This window comes from Adiantum capillus-veneris, chromosome 9 (assembly GCF_014529385.1).
Source record: "Adiantum capillus-veneris isolate H3 chromosome 9, ASM1452938v2, whole genome shotgun sequence".
Classification (NCBI taxonomy): domain Eukaryota; kingdom Viridiplantae; phylum Streptophyta; class Polypodiopsida; order Polypodiales; family Pteridaceae; genus Adiantum; species Adiantum capillus-veneris.
In genome coordinates this window covers 131,083,836-131,103,125 of record NC_140939.1, presented here as the reverse complement: position 1 = coordinate 131,103,125, position 19,290 = coordinate 131,083,836, and the positions used below count along the sequence as shown (strand labels likewise).

The following is a 19,290-nucleotide window of genomic DNA, read 5'->3' as shown; positions in this document are numbered from 1 at the left end:
TTCTCGGTATGGACGCTCTCATCATGGAGGAGTGTCTTGATGTGTTTTTCGGAATTCAACAAGCTGCCTTCACTAGAAGATTTGTGGTTTCTCCTCTCTCAGGATGTGATATGATTTTGGGCATTCGATGGTTTCGTGATAATAACCCTCTCATTGATTTTGAGGCTAACACTTTCACTCTCAATGCCAAAAGTGATTCTCCCATTGTCATTCATGGAGAGGGCATTGTTCATTCTCCATCTCTCATTGCTAATATGCAGGACAAGATTGCAAGGATTCAGGAGAAGGAGATTCTCTCAGTCTCTTTTTCTCCAAAGCATGACACACAGGATTTGCATGATTGTGAGCAGCATGATGATTTGATTGACAATGATAAGCATGATGATTTGGATGATAAAGACAAGCATGATGATTTGCATGATCAAGATGTGATTTCTCACAAGCATGATGAGTTGCATGCAGATGATGTGATTGTTCACAAGGATGATGTGTTAGTGGATACTTTTTCTAGCGAAGCTAACCTCGTTGCAGATTCGATCAATCACGAAGGATCGATCTTGGGTCTCGAGCCTAGGTCTCAAGAACCCTTATAGGAAGTATTTTGTGTTCGCATGATTGATACGCACGCACTGTTCGAATGTTTCATTCGTGATCGTTTCCTGTATTTCAGTCAGCATCGTTATGTGATCCCTTTTCCTAGGCATGACATATTGTATGTTGAGCATGTTTCTCTCATGGATGCGCACGAATGTATGCGGATTTTTCATGAAAAGCTGAAAAGTATGTATGTCAGGAAGTCACATTCCATGTCTCTTCCTTGGCATGACACAGTTTCCGAACGAGCACATGAAGTGTGAGCACCAAGCATGGGCATTTCTGTTGTGAATTGGCACAGTTGATTGCTCTAGATCATAAGAGAAAGATTCGATCTCATTGTTTGCATGTGTTTGATGAACGGGTTGTCACTCCATTTCTATGTTCATCTACATTGCATACACAATTTTTAGCGAAGACAAGATTTTTTCCATTTACTTTACATGGAATAGGTATGTTCATGTTTTTGTGTTGGAAATGGTTTTAGGAATTTTCAGCCATGGAGATTCTTGAAGATGGAAGAAGCACGACTCTATACGAAGTTGAAGCATCGAAGGAGCCACTGAAGACTTTGTGTCGCTTTTGGCGCGGCCCAAAGAAGCAAGTATTGCAGACCTTTATGAAGTTCAAGTACTGCACGACCCACACCTCAGAGTGGGCCGGCGAAGAGTTCCTTCCAGGATTCCGGATGCTATTGGCGATCTCCCTCGATGCCATACAGTTCGGTACCAGTACCTCACTTTGAAAAGGAGGGGATGTCACGTGACACATCCAACCCTATATGTCCGTGGACAAGCTACAGCATGATCAGGGTTCAGTCAGTCCAATCAAGTCTAGATTTAGAAGTGATTTGGCACTTTTGTGAGTCTATTCGTAGACCGTGCATGCTCAGTCACTTAGTGTAGATGCATATCCTCCGGTTGCACACATCATGATCATCAGTATTCCCTTCAGAATCTATCAGATTCAGTCAGGGGAATTTTCCAGTGCATTTAGCCTATTTTCCCTATTTTTGGTATTTTTCACTTATTATCTTTAAGTGACTTTCCAACAAAAGTAGGTAGGGCAATTTTGCTAAGTTAATATATAAGCAAACCCAGGTTAGCACTCAATGGCAGAAGAGGCAACAGGAGCTCCCGCTCAATAGGCACCGTCTCAGCAAGAACCTCATCAGTACCCCTGGCGTTTTGGTTTTCCTCATTGCCCACACCCTCATTACCCTAGCGTTTTCTGTCCCTAGCAGATTTCCACTGCATCAAGCACCAAGCCTTGGCGACATATTTACCTGGAACGGGAACGGGAGGGTCCGGAATGGGACGGGAACGGGGAGGAGGGGGGGCCGGAACGGGAACGGGGCTGGAACGGTCGACCTAAAGTAAGGATTGAATTACCTCCATTCAGCTTAGTCCCAAATAAACTCCTAAACAACCCTAAAACTGCCCCCAAATCTGTCCCCCTAACGTGCCCTCAAACTGCACCAAATATGTTCCCCGAACAACCCCAAATCTGCCCCCAAAAGCCCACTTTTTCCCCCCAAATGCGTACTTTTGCCTGTTCCGCCCTGCATTTCGCCATTCCGCCTCATGTTCCGCCCATTTCGGAACACCGTTTCGGTTACACTCCGTTCCGGAACGGCGTTCCGTTCCCATCTCCTTTTCGGGAACGAGACTCGTCCGGAACGCCGTTTCGGAACGTTTGGGCTGTGTTCCCCCCGTTCCCTGTTAGAGTGCTTGGCGATCTCAGCATGACAGTGTCGCCGTCATTCCCAGATAGCCCATCGTTTTACTAACACTACAGCAGCCAGCCAGCGTTTTTGGTTTTCAGCCCCTTTTGCAGCAGAAGGCTCAGCGTTTTCAGCATGCATTAGAAGCAACAGATTCAGCCCTAGTCCCATGCAGAAGAACCTCAATCTCAGCCCTCGAAAACGCAGCCAAAACAGTCATTTTCAGCCACCGAAAACAGTCCCAGATTTCAATCCCTAGCGTTTTTGGAAAGCAGTAGAAAGACCACAGATTTCATCTCTAAAGTTGTCGTCGTCATAACCGTCGTCGTCATCGGTATAGTCCCAAATTGCATCAGTCCATTGCATCCGCATTGTACCACTTTGTGCAATCAATAAGTAGACCACTCTCGCCGACGAGAGTGGGGCCTTCGGAGGAGGGTTTTACGTCGTCTCTGGTGTCGTATCTCTCTTCTCTCTCTATCTCTCAGTCTCATCCACTCGCACGCACAGTGTCCATTCACTTTGTTTGTGATCATAGCACTTTCCATTAAGAACGGAAGGCTCTCCCTTCCATAAGAACTAAAAGGAACCTTGAGCACAGTTCGGAGCACTCATCTTGAGCAAAGCGCAAACAATTATTCCGTTGCACCTTACACTCTTTGAGGAAAAAGTGATTGATATCCGGGCAATGGAACGTTGAAACCGGCCCGTGGGGCGGTAGGCTTTGGCTTTCACCCGAAATTCTTTACCTTAAACACACACAGAGAGAACGTGCGAAGGAAAACTTGCGACAGGAATTAACACTTAATCACACACACGGCTCGGAAGCTAGAATGCTCCGAGGAGACGCGGACAACCTGTAGGCCCCAAAATTGGCGCCCCTTTCGGTATTTATTTATTATTAGGAGGTAAATTACAAAGAAGAGTCCTGGGAATCCTTTATCTGTATCGAGCTAGATACCACCTGTTTTGGCCAAATTCGGCAGCATAACAGCCCCAAAACTTGCGCGAAACCAATTCCCCTGTTGGAACTCTCTTCCACCGGCATAAACCCTCTGATTCCTGCCGAAAAACAGTAAATTCAGCATGCTGCATTTACTGATTTTTGCCCTGTTTTCAGCCCCAAACAGTCCCCTAACTGTCCTCTGCCAGTCGGGCATGATTCCCAATGGTTTTGGCATCCGTATGGCTGAAAAACAGTCAATTTACAGCGCATACACAACGCTGAAAACGCACTTGTAAGGTGAGGTTATGACCCTCACCGGTGTTTGCTTTGGAGTAGTAGTTAGCTACCCCTGTTCCTGCTCAAGGAGGCTCTTCCCTCAGCACAAAAGCATGAAACCACACAGTTGTACATCAGTCAAATGAAGAGCCCTCTTGTGGGGCATCACATAACTGCACGTAGGGGAGAGAGAGAGCAGTGTGTAGTGTGCAGGGCATCACTCCTAGCACCACACTGTATATGAGAGGGAAAGAAAGCACTCCATAGCTCTTAACCTGTGACAAGTTCTCAATGAAGCATCCCCCCAGCATAAATCAAGCACCCCCTCTTCTGCCCTTCCTGTAATGCATCTGTGAACAAGTAGATGCAAAAAGGGGAAGATTTCCATGGCTGCCAAAACCTGCGTATCGCTGAAAACGCAACAAAACAGCCCTGTAAACACGCATCTGATGCCTTCCAATGCTGAAAATGAGCTCCTTGGTGCGAGATAGTCATAGGAAGCTCAAAAATGGAGAGAAATGGCTGAAAATCAGAGTTATTAGCCTCCACAGTTACGAGTTCTGTTCTCCCAGACTTGGTAAATAGACCAAAAAGTGCCACTTGGCACTCATACATGCAATTTTCCCGCACTGGGCTTCCTGCTTAAAAATCTCTCAACTGGTGTATCAATTGACTTTGTAGCAGAGTAATAAAATGTTCCCCTTGTCATTTTGATGCTAATGACGCGAACAGATTCCATAGCCCAAAATAGTAGTTCCCTAAATTTTGGGAGATGCTTCCATTGGGCTCCCACTGGTCTTCTGACCATCTATCCTCATCAGGACCGCATCCAAAAGTGTAATGTGGCCCAACTATCGGATACTTTTTGTTGGTGATCCCACCTTGACTTTATGCCTTTATTGAGTTCACTTCCTAGTATCCACCAACTTGCTAAGTGCGACGGGGATACCTACATTATCTTGAACTGAGCCTAGACATCCTTTTACTTTACGAGTTCTAGTGCCGACCAACTTTCTGTCTGTGGGTGAAACTACCGTTCACATTGGCCATACAATGTCCGACCATTTGCAACTTCAAAAAGAGGGTCTCAAAAATTATCGGAAAGAAACCAACAACTAAGGTTAGCACTTGCCACGTCCTCGTGACAATCACCATTTATTAGAGGGCGCCCCATACTTCTGAGTCGTGGGTGGTTTGGTCGTGAGTTGAGCGTTGAGGACGAGTCGCTTTATAGAGACCCCCGCTCCCCCTCTTTTGTTCAGTTGATCGAGTAGATATAGAGCCATCGTTTTGCGATCGAACTCTCTCTAGCATTTGCGAAATGCACCACCTTTTTCTCTATAGCGTTTGTATTATGGTGCGTTTTCTCTTGCAATCTCTCTCTCTCTCTTTGTCTCTTCTTCTTCTTCTTCTTCTCTCTCTCTCTCTCTCTCTCTCTCTCTCTATATATATATATATATATATATATATATATATATATATATATATATATATATATATATATATATATATATATATATATATGTCTCTCTGTCACGAGGCTGTGGCAACCACTAACCTTAGTTGTTGGTTTCTTTCCCTTGATTTTTATTTAATTTTTGGGACCCTCTTTTTGAAGTCACAAATGGCCGGACATTGTGTGGCTAGTGTGAAATGGACGATGGTCGAGAGTTTCACTCGCAGTTGGGAAGGGCAAGTCGCCACGAGATGGTCGGGCCAGTCGGCACTGGAATTCGAGCAATAAAAGGGTGTCTAGGCTCAATTCAAAGTCATTTAGGCCCCTCGCTACACTTATAAGTTTGGTGGGTACTAGGAGAACATCGCAAATTCTCTTCAGTTTTGAGTTGTACCTTGAAGCTTTTGGATTATTAGCAGTGCTTATGGCAAAAATTACCGTTGAATTTGGTGAGCCATCACAAATTTTTTATGTTACAGCACCATGCACATCTACTTCACGTGATCTACTTCCTCGTCCACTGACCTACTCACCAAGGATGGCTCTCTAGAGGAGTAACATTTGACAAGGCCATTGCCATTTGTAGAGTGAGATGTCCTCGACCACGAGGACATCACAATCAGCTTCCTCACCATCAGCAGATTTAAGCCAGGATCGTCCACCATCGAAGGAATAGTGTCCGACGACTCACTGGTCTCTCCTTCTTGAAGCAACTTTAATGGGGACACTATGCTGGAGAAAGACGGCTCATACCAGTAATAGCCTACAGCTCTAGTCATTCAAACTGAGAGCTTTTTCATTACTATTATAGCTAGGGACTAGCTAGGAATCAGGATGTGGCTTCACTTCTTGTTACATTTATGGTGGAAGATATCATATTGCTCATGGGCCATTTTGGCCTGTCAAGAGATGTTATTATATCTTTCTTACTTGTTTTCTTCCTGAGTGCTCTTGATCAAGATCTGCAGGCTGAGTATGGCAGATCAAAAGGGCTGACGGATTGATTACCAAAAATGAAAGGCTGGCTACACCCTGATGGCTGCAAACGCAGGTCAATTTGGCTGCTTTGAGGTCGCCTAGCAAGAGGGAAGGATTGATTTTCAGAATGCAAGGCTCACCACTACCTCATGGCTACAAAATCAATTGGCTGCCATGAGGTCACGAGCAAGAGGGAGGGATCACCCCTTAATGGTGAGGGATTGGACCAGCTGAGAGCTGCTACGGAAACGGCAAGGCTGGCAGAGAGATGGTGCTCCAGATTCTCCATAGCTGCTACTATTTCGAATGTCCTAAAAGTGAAGTGGTCCCCCCCAGGTTTCTAATGTAGTTATTAATGTGGAGGTATAACTCTATCCACCATGTCTGCCCTCACTTCAGTCAATTAAATCCCTTCAAAAATGTCCCAACTCATCAGTTGGTTCACCTGAAATACTTGCAAGAACACAGACGATTAAGGCAAGCGTCCTGCGAAACGTTTCAAGACAGTGAAACATGGATCGAAATGTGCATAGTAGGATTTTGAAAGGCCCTAAAACATGGTAAATTGTTAGCGAAATGGCATGTGTTTCACTTGATAAGCAATGTTTCAAGGCTCCAAACATTTCACTTGTCCAGACCCGCCAAAACGTGTTTCATGGTGACCATGGTTAAGGCACATGCTCACACAGATCATGCTCTACAACTCTGGGTCGGATGTGGCCACGAACATGCAAACTACTATCTAGATTACTTACTAATACTGCTAGTTGCCTGATTGTGTCAATCACAATCAGTGCTGCAAAGACACTCATGCAAAGGTCCTAACTCTCTATCCGGACATGCAGGTCTTACAAATCCGCTCACAATGGTGCCAGTACAGAATCCCCTAGGTTTTCATTGTCTATGGTTTGGCTCTGGATCGTAGTAGCATGCTCACATGGCACATCAAGCCCATATGCATGTGACCATTCTAATAAGCACACCAGTATTCTTAATTAACAACATCTTATCACTTAAGCTAGTAGACTTTTGTCAAAGATTGAGTTCAAGTGGTTTCTTTATCTTTTTTTACTACCGTGGCTAATTTGCTTCTATGTAAGCACCGCCACACTTTCCTAGAACACGTCTTGGATGTCTTGGTCTTGTCAACAAGGGATAGTAAAAGTAACCTTAGGTTGATTTGAGTAATTAGTCAAATCTAGATTAAATGAAAGGGACTTGAGAGGGAGCATCAACGAGAAGTCTTCATAATCAGAAGAAGGTAATCGTCTGTGTATGTATAGCTAGCACAATAAGCACAAAACATGGATCGAGGTTGTTCGATGTCATAGCTGCATATGGGCATTGTAGCTCACGTTTTCTGAATTCGGAAAATAACATATCAACTTGAAGAGAAACATATTAACTCTTGACATGTTTGTTTTCTTCTCCTTTGTTTGTTTCTTGGTGTAGGGAGACGACACCGAGAGCTATGGTACGTTTCAAGGGCCAAAACAACAGTATGAATCACGGCCTGATGTGGGTGCTTGTTTCCTTCAATGGGATGCCTCCACGAGCCGTATTGCAGAATTCGCCACATTTCCATTCCTGCTCATGCAAGTGCCTCAAATTATCCTCAACACACAAAATCTGTTGAATGGAAACTACGTTGCCCTTGCTGCAGTTGAATGGAAGGTACTTTCTTGTCAAGGACACTTTGGTACGGTTCATCTTTATCATGAACGATGCCTCTAAATTTGCCTCGCCATGTTTCTGTAGGTAATCTTGCATCTAGTTTTTCATTATTTTTTGTTTAATTTCTTCAATTATTGCTTTAAAGTTTAGCTTATCATGGATAGGTGTCATAACTTGTCATGGATGGGGTGTCATAGTTTTTATCTAATTTTTGTTTAAAAATAACCGTTTTCTTGTGTGCTTTGATTTTGTGTTTTTCCGAGTATTTTAGCCTCTTATAATTTGTAAATTCAGACTTTTCTGGCCTTATGACGGTGTAATACCGTCATGCCTTGAGCCTGTGTATTCCAGCACATCAAGCAATCTCAGCCGTCCATTACATTAACATTCTTACAGTGAATAGAACAAAAACAGTGCAGTCAACAAGATTCCACCAATGGAATTCACCTAGAGAAAATTCCAGCCAGTCATATCACGCACACAAAATTCTAGCCAATGAAATGTAAGATTGGGCATGACGGATGGGAATCTCCCTCACCCCCATTGTTCTGGAACACGGAACAGGCTCGGCCTCCGCCTCCGCCTCTCCTATTCCGGCCCGGAACAGTGGGGGTGAGGGAGATTCCCCACCTCTTCATAGTATAGTAAGAAGAGAGTTCTCTAGCATTGTGAGAAATACTCATTGAAAGAACAAGAAAATCCAAAAAAGTATGCGGTAGGTGATGCCTGATATCTCGGCTAAGAAGTCCTAGTCTTGACAGAAAGTGCATGTGTGCATGCGTGTACAGACTCATCCAAGCACAAATGCATCTTGCATGTGTGCATGTTTAAAAAGACTTGGTTGTTAAGTTTGATGCTACATTGAGTTCTGAAGATTTGTGTCAAATGTTTACTAAGTGTGTGTTATAGAGATACCCCTCCCAAGATTTGTTCATAGTGGTCTCTTTCAGTTATATGCTGTCTTGTTTGCTTCAAAGGGTCGCATGAAAAATATGTCAATTATTGAATATTTTGGTACAAGGAAAATGGGTTTTCTGATATAAAAAGTTATTTCTCACTGGAATTAGCCTTTGTTGACAAAAAGCATTACCAAATTTTTGCTAAAACTAGGCATTGCAAAAGTCAAGAAGTTAATTATTTACGCAGTGAACTTACAAATCAATGGTAAAAGTTCCTAGTGCTATGCAGTATTACCAAAGAATACGGTTTTCTCCTCGTTGAAGAACATGATTTTCTAGTCAGGGATAATATGGGTGGTGTAATGTGACCCAGTGGATTCCTCCCAAGTTGTAGTACATTGGTGTTGTAGAAAAGCGTCATCCACTTTGGAGTCTATTGAGGCATTATCTAGCAAGTGTAATGCTTCTCATCTCCCAAACCACTTCTTTATGTTTTGCATCCACCCCGTTTGTAAGATATTTCTTTTATGGTTTTTTTAATTTTTTTTCTTGCTTCCCATGCAATTGTAGGAAGTCGATGTGAGGGGTTTTGATGCATCTTTATCATGTACTCCACCATGGTTTCCATGCCCATAACCTTAGTTGGAAGAGATCTTGACTCAAGAAGTACTCTACCACTGGTTCCATCCCCATAACCTCAATTGGAAGAGATCTTAACTCATGAAGTAGGAACATAAATGGTATTTGTGTCTTAATTGGAGAAAGTTTGTAAGAAAAGGCTTTTTGGACATTCTCAACCTCTTTCTACTTGGAGATGCTCCCGCCCCACACTTCAACTCCATAAAGAAGTTCGAAAGGTACTTCTTTGAGAATCCAACATTTGACATCATTACATATGTTTTCAAATGCATAGTATGCTCTCTTCTTAGCTTCTAACAGACGTATAGCACATTCATGCCACTTGTGATTGGTCGGAATTTCAAGGCCAAGGTATTTAAAGCTCTCAACTACTTCAAATGTCTCATTGTTGTATACAATGCATGGCTTCTTCTTATGGATGATTTCACAAGAATAACTTTTTGTTTTGGATTCATTCACAATAAGCCCATTACGTAAGAAAAGTTCTCAAGGACGACCATAAGCTTTTGTGTACCCTTTAAAGTATCTGATAGAAAGCACTGCACATCATCCCATACAACAAAAGCATGATCATTGCATTGCAAATAGTAACCTTGATTGCCTTCTTGTTAGAGAGAGAGAGAGAGAGAGAGAGAGAGAGAGAGAGAGTCTTTAAATTATTGTTTCAATTTAAATCAAAGAAACTTTGAAAAGGAAAGGGAAAGCAGAACTTTTAGATTATATTTCTTTAAAGACGAGTCTAGAGGAAACATGCTTGGATGTAGATGCTTTCCTATCAAAATAGAAGTAGGTGCTTAAATTTCATTGTGAGTCGTACATTTAGTATTTAGGCTTCACTGTCAAAACCAAAGTGGGGACAGAACCTCATATAGATAGTGCAATGACTTTTGACTTCCATGGACATGGGGCTAACAATATATCGTATTTAATCTTAAACTGGTGTTACTGTCCTCAAAGACAGTTTTATATATTTGACAATTGTAGAGATACTCTCATGAAAGCTTAAATCACTTGAACACATTGAAAAATATCCTATTTAAAGTTAGCTTCTAACAACTTCCATGTGCAAAAACACCTCATTCAATGACACGTCGTAAAATTGTTCTTTATTTTGGTCAAGTTTAAAATAAATAATTGAGTTGAGGAGAACAATGGTTGAAACATGAGAAAGATTCCCTTAGTGATCAAATCCAAATAGTAAAGAGTTAAAACTCCAAAAAGACTTACAAACATAAGATAATAAAACATCCTAGAAATTGAGCAACATTAAAGCTAGAGGAAAGATAGTCTATAAAAGGAAATTGTTGAGTATGTGTCCCTTTACTACTTTTAAGGATATCGACTTCTCGATGTCGCACATATAACATTTATTTAATATACAAATTTGATGTGTTTGTCCTACAAACAATCTACAAAGAGGTAGTTTCCATAAGTTTGCAAATTAGTTATCATTCGTTAGCAATCTTTCAAAGAACTGGAGGGCACCTAAATTTATTATATGTATTGTGCTTAAAAACTTTTGCCCTTAGAAATAAAGTAGTTCCTCAGCCTTCGATAGAGCATTGAGCACTTGATGAGGGCGATCTGAAGGATGCCCTCTAGGTAGGTAGGGTTTCCCAATCATGCAGCGACGTGCTTGATTGTGGCCAAGTAATAGGGAAGGAGAATACACGCAAGAGAACGCAACCTCTGAGCTTGGAACCTTCATGCTTGGAGTTACATCACTTAGGTCTCACCAACTAAGCTACGCTTCTTGGGTACAAAATTTCTTTTACTCTATTTTTTGTGTGGAAGGGGCATTAAGTAAGCATTATTTATTTTAAGCAGGCCCTTGTGAGAGGGCATTGGCAGTCATTTACCTCTTTCTTTAAAGCGGGCATTGAGTATTGGGTCACACAATCTTTCTCAACTTGGTTTTTACCTCGATTCCTTATAATGCTTCCAAGTGTTTTCTTCTATCATTATCTTTTATGCTTTTTGAATATATTGTAATCTATACAGTTAGTTGTTACACTTGTTTTCAAAAAACGTAATCTTTTATTGTGACAATATATATTTTAAAATTTTAGTGTCACTTTGCTGTTTTCTCTCACAAAAAAGCCTCTTATTATTAAATTCTTGTCAAAAGCCTTATTTAGGCAAAGTGAACTTTCAACTTGTTTTGAAAGTTTATTAGTTGCTTGTGCGCTCTCTCTCTCTCTCTCTCTCTCTCTCACAATCTCTCAGGGCCCCTTGCGTAGGAGTTGGGTATGTTTATAGGAGGATTCCGGAAACATTTTTTGTGGACCGGCTTTGGAGCCTTTTCACACACATATGAGCAGGCTAACTCTAAATTTGAGAAGGATATTCACACTAAAAATCTCATATTATAACTAAAAATTTCATATTTTGAACCGGCTTGAGAACCTTCTTGCTCAAATTTGAGCTGGCCATTTTTCAATTTGAACATGCTTTGGATAAAGCGAACCTATCTTTTCTCGAGCCCTGACAGTGTGAGGGTGTGTGTCTACTTGTTTGCGAGGTTTTCTTGCTTTTTCCTTTTCGTTTTTTGTTTTTGAGGTTGTTTTTTACGTATTTTGGGTTGGGTTGGGTGTGTGTGTGTGCGCGCGCTTGGGTATGACCTTGTTTGCTTCGTGTTTTCATTTGTTATTTTCTTACGGGGGTGGCCTTTGTAGGCTCTATTTTGTGGTGGTGCTTCCTAGCAACAGAAAGTTGTTGGGTTTGCTGGGTTGAGAGCCTCCACTCCTACCTTTGGACATGTGGTTTTCCTCCCATTGTTGTTTGATTCTCCTTTAGTCATCCTTGCCGTCCCCATTGTTTTGTTTCCGAGCCTTTTGTGTTTTTTCAATGTCGATCCCTCTTTTGCGGTCTCCTCGACTTCCTTCTAAGCATTTCACCCGTGTTTTCCTCTTCATCTTGGTAGTAGTTTTGGCTATCCTCTTCACACCCATCCTTCAGCCTTCTGTACAGTTAGTGCATCTTTTGATACTGTCTAGGATTCTACGGTTACGCTCCACATCATTTTGGATGGTTCTCTCTTTATTGTAGTTTGGAGATGCCTATGCTTTGGTGGATACCCTCTCCCCCTCTCCCTCTCCCCCTTCCTCCTATGGTAATTGCCATGGCATTTTTTACCCGACTCACTTGGAGCGTTTTTTTCCCAATGTATTTTTAGTTTTATTTTATGTTTTATGGCCATTGGCTTTTGTATTTGCCTACAGGCGTCTCATGTAACTAGTTCTACTTCCACTTTGGGCCTCCAAGGGGGGTCAAGTATTCGAATGTAAGCTATGCTGTGTGTGTATGTGAGAGAGAGAGAGACTCTTAGAAAATCTCTTAGGGCCCTCCATATGGGTGGGGGTAAGTGGATAGACAAGATGGATGGGGCTTCTGATGTGACATCTCTCTCTCTCTCTCTCTCTCTCTCTCTCTCACACACACACACACACACACACACACACACACACACACACGGAGGGCGGTTATAAGGAAAAATCTAAATGTAGCCTTTTGGGGCGTCTTTCTTGGAGGGAGAGAAGGTGTTGGGTAGCTCTACAACAATTACTCTGTAGCATGTGGGGATACCCTTGAAAATTTGGACATTTTATAGAATCATAGTAAAAGCAAACTAAGCTCACATAGTGTAAGGGAGCCAGTTTAGAGACGTTTTGTGGAAACGTGATATTTTGGGGGGGATTTTGCAAATTTCATCATTTTTAATATTTACACATTGCATGAGACTTCTCATGAAAAGGCGAATCAAATGATATCAAAATCAATATTTTTTAGATTTTGTTTGAATGCTCCATTTGAATAAATCCAGCTTTTGAGGCTTTTTGAAGCATTAGAGACACTCAAGGCTCAGTAATGGTACACTTTTTAGCAAATCACAACATGACACATAAGAAAGATTCTAAGAATATTCCAAATTTCTTGTCTCTAAATTGGGGGTGGATATGTGTCTAAATTGGGGGTCAAATTTTTTTGTCTCTAAACTGGCTCCCTTACCCTACCCTTTTTTGCAAATTCATGACCACATTTCTTCTTGAATTGTAATAACAAATTCATTCGATGTTTAAGTGTAAATGAGCTTACTATTATTGCCTTTTGTTTTGTAGGCACAACTAACCTCATTGGCGGGAAATTTATCGCTAATGTCGTATTTTGTGCATAAGAAGGAGAGGGGAGCAATGGTGGTGCAAGGTGTGGGGGTGGTCACAACCTTGGTTGTACTTTTACAACTCACAATTGCACAAGCCATGCCTCTGTTTGTCTTCATCCTTACAATGGTAGCTTGTGTGGTGGGCTTTCTAATTAGCATCTTTCACTATGTTGGATATCTCAATCAACAAATATGGAGGTTTTGGCAAGAAGCAATTGGAGTGGTGGGCCTCTTTGTGTTATGCCAGGTATGACAATGTAGAGATCTAACATGGTGATAGAGCTAAGGGAAAAAGCAATAATGGGGGAAGACTACTTTAGCAAAAGATGGCCATATGCATAATCTTTGCTTCTTTGTTATCATCGTATGAAAGAAAATATGAACACTTTACCTAAATTTTATGAAATGTATGGTGATAGCTTTTTGCATTTTCGTTTTGGGGGGGGGGGGGCGGGGCGGTTTTGGGGTTGGAGTTGGTAGATAGTTCAAATATGTATGCATAATTTGGAGGGAAAGGTTAGCATGTGTGGTGATAGCTTCTTGCATCTTCTTGGGGATTAGATAGTTCAAATATATATGCATAATTTAGAGGGAAAGTTAGCAAGAATGAATTTAAAGACAAGTTTGTGTGTGTGTGTGCGCGCGCATGCGCGGGCATGTGTGAGCGCATGCATGCAACCGATGTGTCAACAACCATGATATTTTTCAATGTATACATTCTCCAAGGTGGTATATTCACTTACTAATCAAGATTGGATCTTTAAGAGAAAAAGAAGTGCTAGTACTTGTGTTTTTGTTAGAGTCATTATTTTTGACAATATTTTAAAAATAATGTTTTTCTTTCAAGTGGTTGCTTGAAACTTTATGGTTTTTCTTTCAAGTATTTTTTGGTGTGAATAAACGAGTGCAATTTTTTTTAATAATAAAACAATTGCTTTTCCAATGACAGATAGTGTGGTCTACATTTAGTGAGGTTCTACCTAGTAGTGTAATTCCAGGATCTGTTGCTGCATCAATAGATGTAATACTCCTTATATTGGTAAGCTCCACTTTACTATGAAAGCTAACTTCAAACAATTCTCTCTCTCAAAGCTGCCATAGTCATACAAAGAAATTCTGTCTTTTTTTGTTTGTAGGCAAGACTTAACAAGCTTCGACAAGCATTGACTTTTATGTTGAATGGCGTCCCGGGGTGGACTGCGACTTTACTTTTCATGTGGGCATCTGTAGCTCAACTAGTAAGATACTCTTCATTGTTCTTTCTGACTTAACCATATACCAAACACATAACTTTTAGACTTAATCAGTTGCAAGCATATCCAAATGTATATTTTAGGTATATAGAAAGGATACATACATGTCAAAAGTAAATTTTCTGTTAAAAAAAAAGTTTCCAAAAGTAATAATGGAACCTAAGATCTAGTACAATGCCCAATGCTTGATAAAATGAATTAAGAATGTACTATGTTTTTGTCCAAAGAAGCTATCTTGGTTGGTTGAGTACTCCTCCTCCGTGACCCAAGTCATGGGTTTGAGTGCGGCCACGCTACCTAGATAGCACTCACAGATGTCGTTTGTGACATTGCGGGCAGGAATGCCAGTATTGCTACCAAAAAAAGAATGTACTATGTTTCTGATACAAACCTATTGTTCTGACAAAAAAATTGTGATTGGGAGGGAGGTTAATGGAAAGAGGGTTATGCTATATACATGCATGGAGGGACATGGAAAGGAGGTAATTAAAATAAATACATCTATGAGATGTTGAAAATTTTGTGAAAAGCTTTGATGCTCATTCATCTGACATATATACAGGAATGCATGATACTAACTTTTTAATTTTTGGCTTTAACTAGAAGCACAATTTTCAAAGCCCTTCAAACATAAAAGGGCTCTCAGTCTTGACTATCTTGCTCTCCTTGATAGGCAATGGACTCCTCATGTCAAGGGCATTGTTTATAAGAGATGTAATGTGGTAAGTATATGATTTAATTGAGAAATAATAGTAAACTTTAATTGAGATATAATAAGTATATGATTTAATTGAGATATAATAGTAAACTTTAGGCTTTCGAAAATGCTTAAGTTTTACTTATCATCTATGATGGGGCCAAAATGCACTTGCACTTTTATAGGTTTACAGGTGCATCTTTTGGCTGTCTTGTACAAGGCTGGACCATATTGTTAACCATGTACATGTAAGAACTAACTACTTGTGTTTATAGTTAGTGATGCTGATGCATAGTTCAAGTAGGAATAAATTTAATACTAATTTTGCAGATATCAAGCTACCAGTTGGTGGATATTTTGGCTCACAACAGGCATCCTACTAGTTTGGCTAGGTACGATAACTATCTATCAGTTTTTGACATGCAACTGTTTACACTCTTTCAAGAAGTTTCTTTTTCATGGTGTCTTCTTGTTCATGACAGGTTTTATTCTAGTAAAGGACCAAAAATCATATGCTTTGAGATGGCCTTTCTCAGGGTTGATAGAGACAATTTGTGGTGGTGGTCTATATAACACTAATGTGCAAGTATCTTGAGAATGTGTAAGTGGACATGCTTACCACATTCTTCAATCCAAGGCTTTGATGTAAATGCCCACTTTTCAAAGTGTTGTTCATAAGCAAGTGATTGTAAACTTTTCAATAGTCAGATGTATCCTTGTGGAATAAAATGATCCATATCTAGACATAAAGATAAATGAAAATTACAAATATTGGTGCATTATCTAGTTATTGTTATAAATTTTTTCTGATGGCTAAATCTACTGCTACCCTATAAGTCAACACTCTAGCAATACTTGTGGTTGTGGCAATACTCTAGCCGATCGATTTTGTGGCTATGGTTCACTGTGTATATTCCAACAACTATAAACATTAGTATCCATGCCAATAACCAAATAGTCGTGATTATGAATGTTATACGCCTATTTATGAAAGAAGGTATTATTTGGACTGTCCACCAAGTGAAAATCCAAATGGCTATCCCTATTTTTAAACCTCCAAGAACATAAGAAATTATGATAGCAAGAGATACCACAAAGCAATCGATATGACAAATATATAATCAAAATTAAAAGTGCCTTTAATATACAATTGGGGTCCCAAGAACTACAAAGCTAGATAAGTTATTTTTCCTACAAGGGCCCTAAAAATTACTAATGCAAGAGCACTTCATCCCTTAAAGGGCATGCTTCAATTATTAATCACGATCAAAACAACCAATTTGCTCATCGTCATCAACATCGTTGTCTCGAGGACAAACGAAGGATAGCAAAGGATAGCAAAGAAAGGTTGTTTCACTGCTCACCGCAAATGACATCATTTTTGTATAACCATGCCCATGTCTTATATACTCTTAAGTCTACGCTCTACACTTTATCTTTTTTTTTTTTTTTGGGGGAGGGGGGGGGGGGGGGGGGGGGCGGCCAAATTTTGCATCATGCTCATTGCCTTCCGAAGGGTTCCACTTGAGCTCCTACAACTACTCTTGCAAAAGTAAAGGTTAATTATCCTCTTTTCTTTTTTTTGGGGGGGGGGGGGGGGGGGGGGGGGGGGGGCGCGGGGGGGCGCGCATAACCAAATTCTGCATCATGCTCATTGTCTTCCCAAGGGTTCCACTTGAGCTCCTACAACTACTCTTGCAACTCAAGTACATGTTAATTGCTTGTTCTTTAATATTTGACTAGCTCGCGCAACTTGCCTTCGGTGGGTCTTGCTCGCTCTTACCAACGGTACATATGTGTGTGTGTGTGTGTGTGTGTGTGTGTGTGTGTGTGTGTGTGCGTGTCTATTTTTATACATCTCCCAATAACGCAATATTCTAATGCCGACACATACTGGCTCCATTTTCATTTCATTAGTAAGAATCTTCACAAATTTGGACACATCCTTTCTCATTTGCTGAAAGATGAGCAAAAACCTACACCACCCACGATCAGGTCTCGAACGCTCGACTTCAACATCCACAACCTCATTCCTCTATGCTAACAAGTGGGCCAAGAGCCGTCGTTGTCGTAGAGATGCATCCCATCTATGAAAAAAACAAGTGAAAGAATCACGGTGGCTTTCTAAAATAATTAGAATGTGATAAAATCATTAGGTTGAGTTTAAGTAGAATCAGTGTTCAAGAAAGGATTGCCTCAACTTAGCCTTGAGCGGATTGCCTCAACTTAGCCTTGAGCTGGTTGAAAATGGAGACTACCTGGTTGCAAACCATGGTAAACGGAAGAAGAACTAGTGAAATATGTGAGAAAATAGTTCAAAAATCCTGCAAAGTTTAAATTTATGCTAGTATTTCCGGTTCACTTCTTTGTGGGAAGGAAACTCAGTCAACGCCCGCTTAATAAAAGAGTCTTTCCTGAATATTGACTAGAATTAAGTTATAGAATGTAAGAAAAGTCAAGCCATGTGAGGCTGTGAAATGAAATGTGAAATTAAAAAACTCATTAATATATACGCGCGCGTGTGTGCGCGCGCGTGTATCCATAGAATTTACTAGAATTATGCAAGTGAAGTTTCACTTTAACATTCTAAAACAATAGAATGAAAGAAAAGTCAAGGCATGTCAGAATATGAAATGAAAGCGAAATAAATATTTAAGGTAAGTTTCCATCGTGGCACTGAAAACAAAGAAAGTCTCCTTGACCCAACACAACACTAAGGTTTCTTTTAGAAAGCTAAAAAGGCAATGCCAGCCTTCCTCTCCCATGCCGCACACAACTCCCTGACCCAACACAACACTAAGGTTTCTTTTAGAAAGCTAAAAAGGCAATGCCAGCCTTCCTCTCCTATGCCGCACACAACTCCCTGACATCGTGTCACCTTTTCACAGTCTTTCGACAGTCTTCTACATGTAGATGCTCTCCATCGTCTGTGTGCCACGGAATGTTCGGGAAAAATCATTTTTTAAAGCATACAAAATGTCTTTCCGTGAATTTTCCAAGAGAAAATTTTAGAAAATTAGGTTACTTTTTAATGTTTTTACACTATTTTTCTCTATTTTGAGGCGGAATTTCTTCTTTTCCCCTTGCCCTCAACCGGCATTTTGGAAATTGAAAACAGCATGATATTAAGCTGAGACATGTTTTTCCCGAACACTAGTGCCACGTGCATCCTAGCATTGACCTCGCTCTCGACCACCTGCCTCTCACTGCACGTAACCCCAGCCTCGGGAATGCCTTGGAACTTTCCATTTGCAAGGCATCTCTTTAGATTCGCCTTAAAAAGATGGCTCCAAAATCGTGGCCACATACTGTTAATTTATGCCACAAATGTTGTAAAACCTACATCTAAAGAGATATTAAAGGTAAATTTTATAGGTTTTCTCACGTTCAAATTTAAGGTTCAGAAGTAAATTTGTAGGTGGGATAGCACTAAACGTAAGGTTTTTTTCGAGCACGGCCTGAGTCAGAGCTTGCATGGTCAACTCACTTCTCTCTCTCTCTCTCTCTCTCTCTCTCACACACACACACACACACACACACACACACACACACACACAAAATGTGCAAACCTCGTATCAGATTCACCATTGTATAACTATTTGGTCTCATAGATCATTTTAGCATCTAGATGATCCTTAATATAACATTTCATTCCATTCAAGATCGTCTCTCTCTCTCTCTCTCTCTCTCTCTCTCTCTCTCTTTCTGTCTCTCTCTCTCTCTCTCTCTCTCTCTCTCTCTCTCTCTTTGTGTCGACTCGTGTAAAGGCCACCTTCACTCTCTCTAAGAACTCTGTATTAGGTTCACCATGTCTATGTAACTCTCTACTCTCATAGGACAATTTGGTCTTTAGAATATGATAATATAACATTTCATTCTGTGTGTGTGTGTGTGTGTGTGTGTGGGGGGGGGGGGACTATATTAATCATATATTTCCTTGAAATGCATTGACAGAATCATTTCTCTTGGTTGGTCCCTAAATGCACTTTATTA

At 40.7% G+C, this 19,290-nt stretch overlaps 1 protein-coding gene across 1 annotated transcript in view; it reads left to right on the top strand.

Annotated features, from left to right (window-relative positions):
* Positions 1 to 16,076, top strand: part of LOC147451181 (maltose excess protein 1, chloroplastic-like) — a 36,072-nt gene extending 19,996 nt beyond the window's left edge. The window contains exons 2-9 of the mRNA XM_086520138.1: positions 7,426 to 7,647; positions 13,304 to 13,594; positions 14,297 to 14,386; positions 14,484 to 14,585; positions 15,204 to 15,322; positions 15,483 to 15,545; positions 15,628 to 15,689; positions 15,780 to 16,076. Of these exons, the coding sequence (XP_086376264.1) occupies positions 7,426 to 7,647; positions 13,304 to 13,594; positions 14,297 to 14,386; positions 14,484 to 14,585; positions 15,204 to 15,322; positions 15,483 to 15,545; positions 15,628 to 15,689; positions 15,780 to 15,892 (1,062 nt within the window). The 3' untranslated portion in view covers positions 15,893 to 16,076. The remainder of the gene's footprint in view (positions 1 to 7,425; positions 7,648 to 13,303; positions 13,595 to 14,296; positions 14,387 to 14,483; positions 14,586 to 15,203; positions 15,323 to 15,482; positions 15,546 to 15,627; positions 15,690 to 15,779) is intronic.
* Positions 16,077 to 19,290: the final 3,214 nt, after the last annotated feature.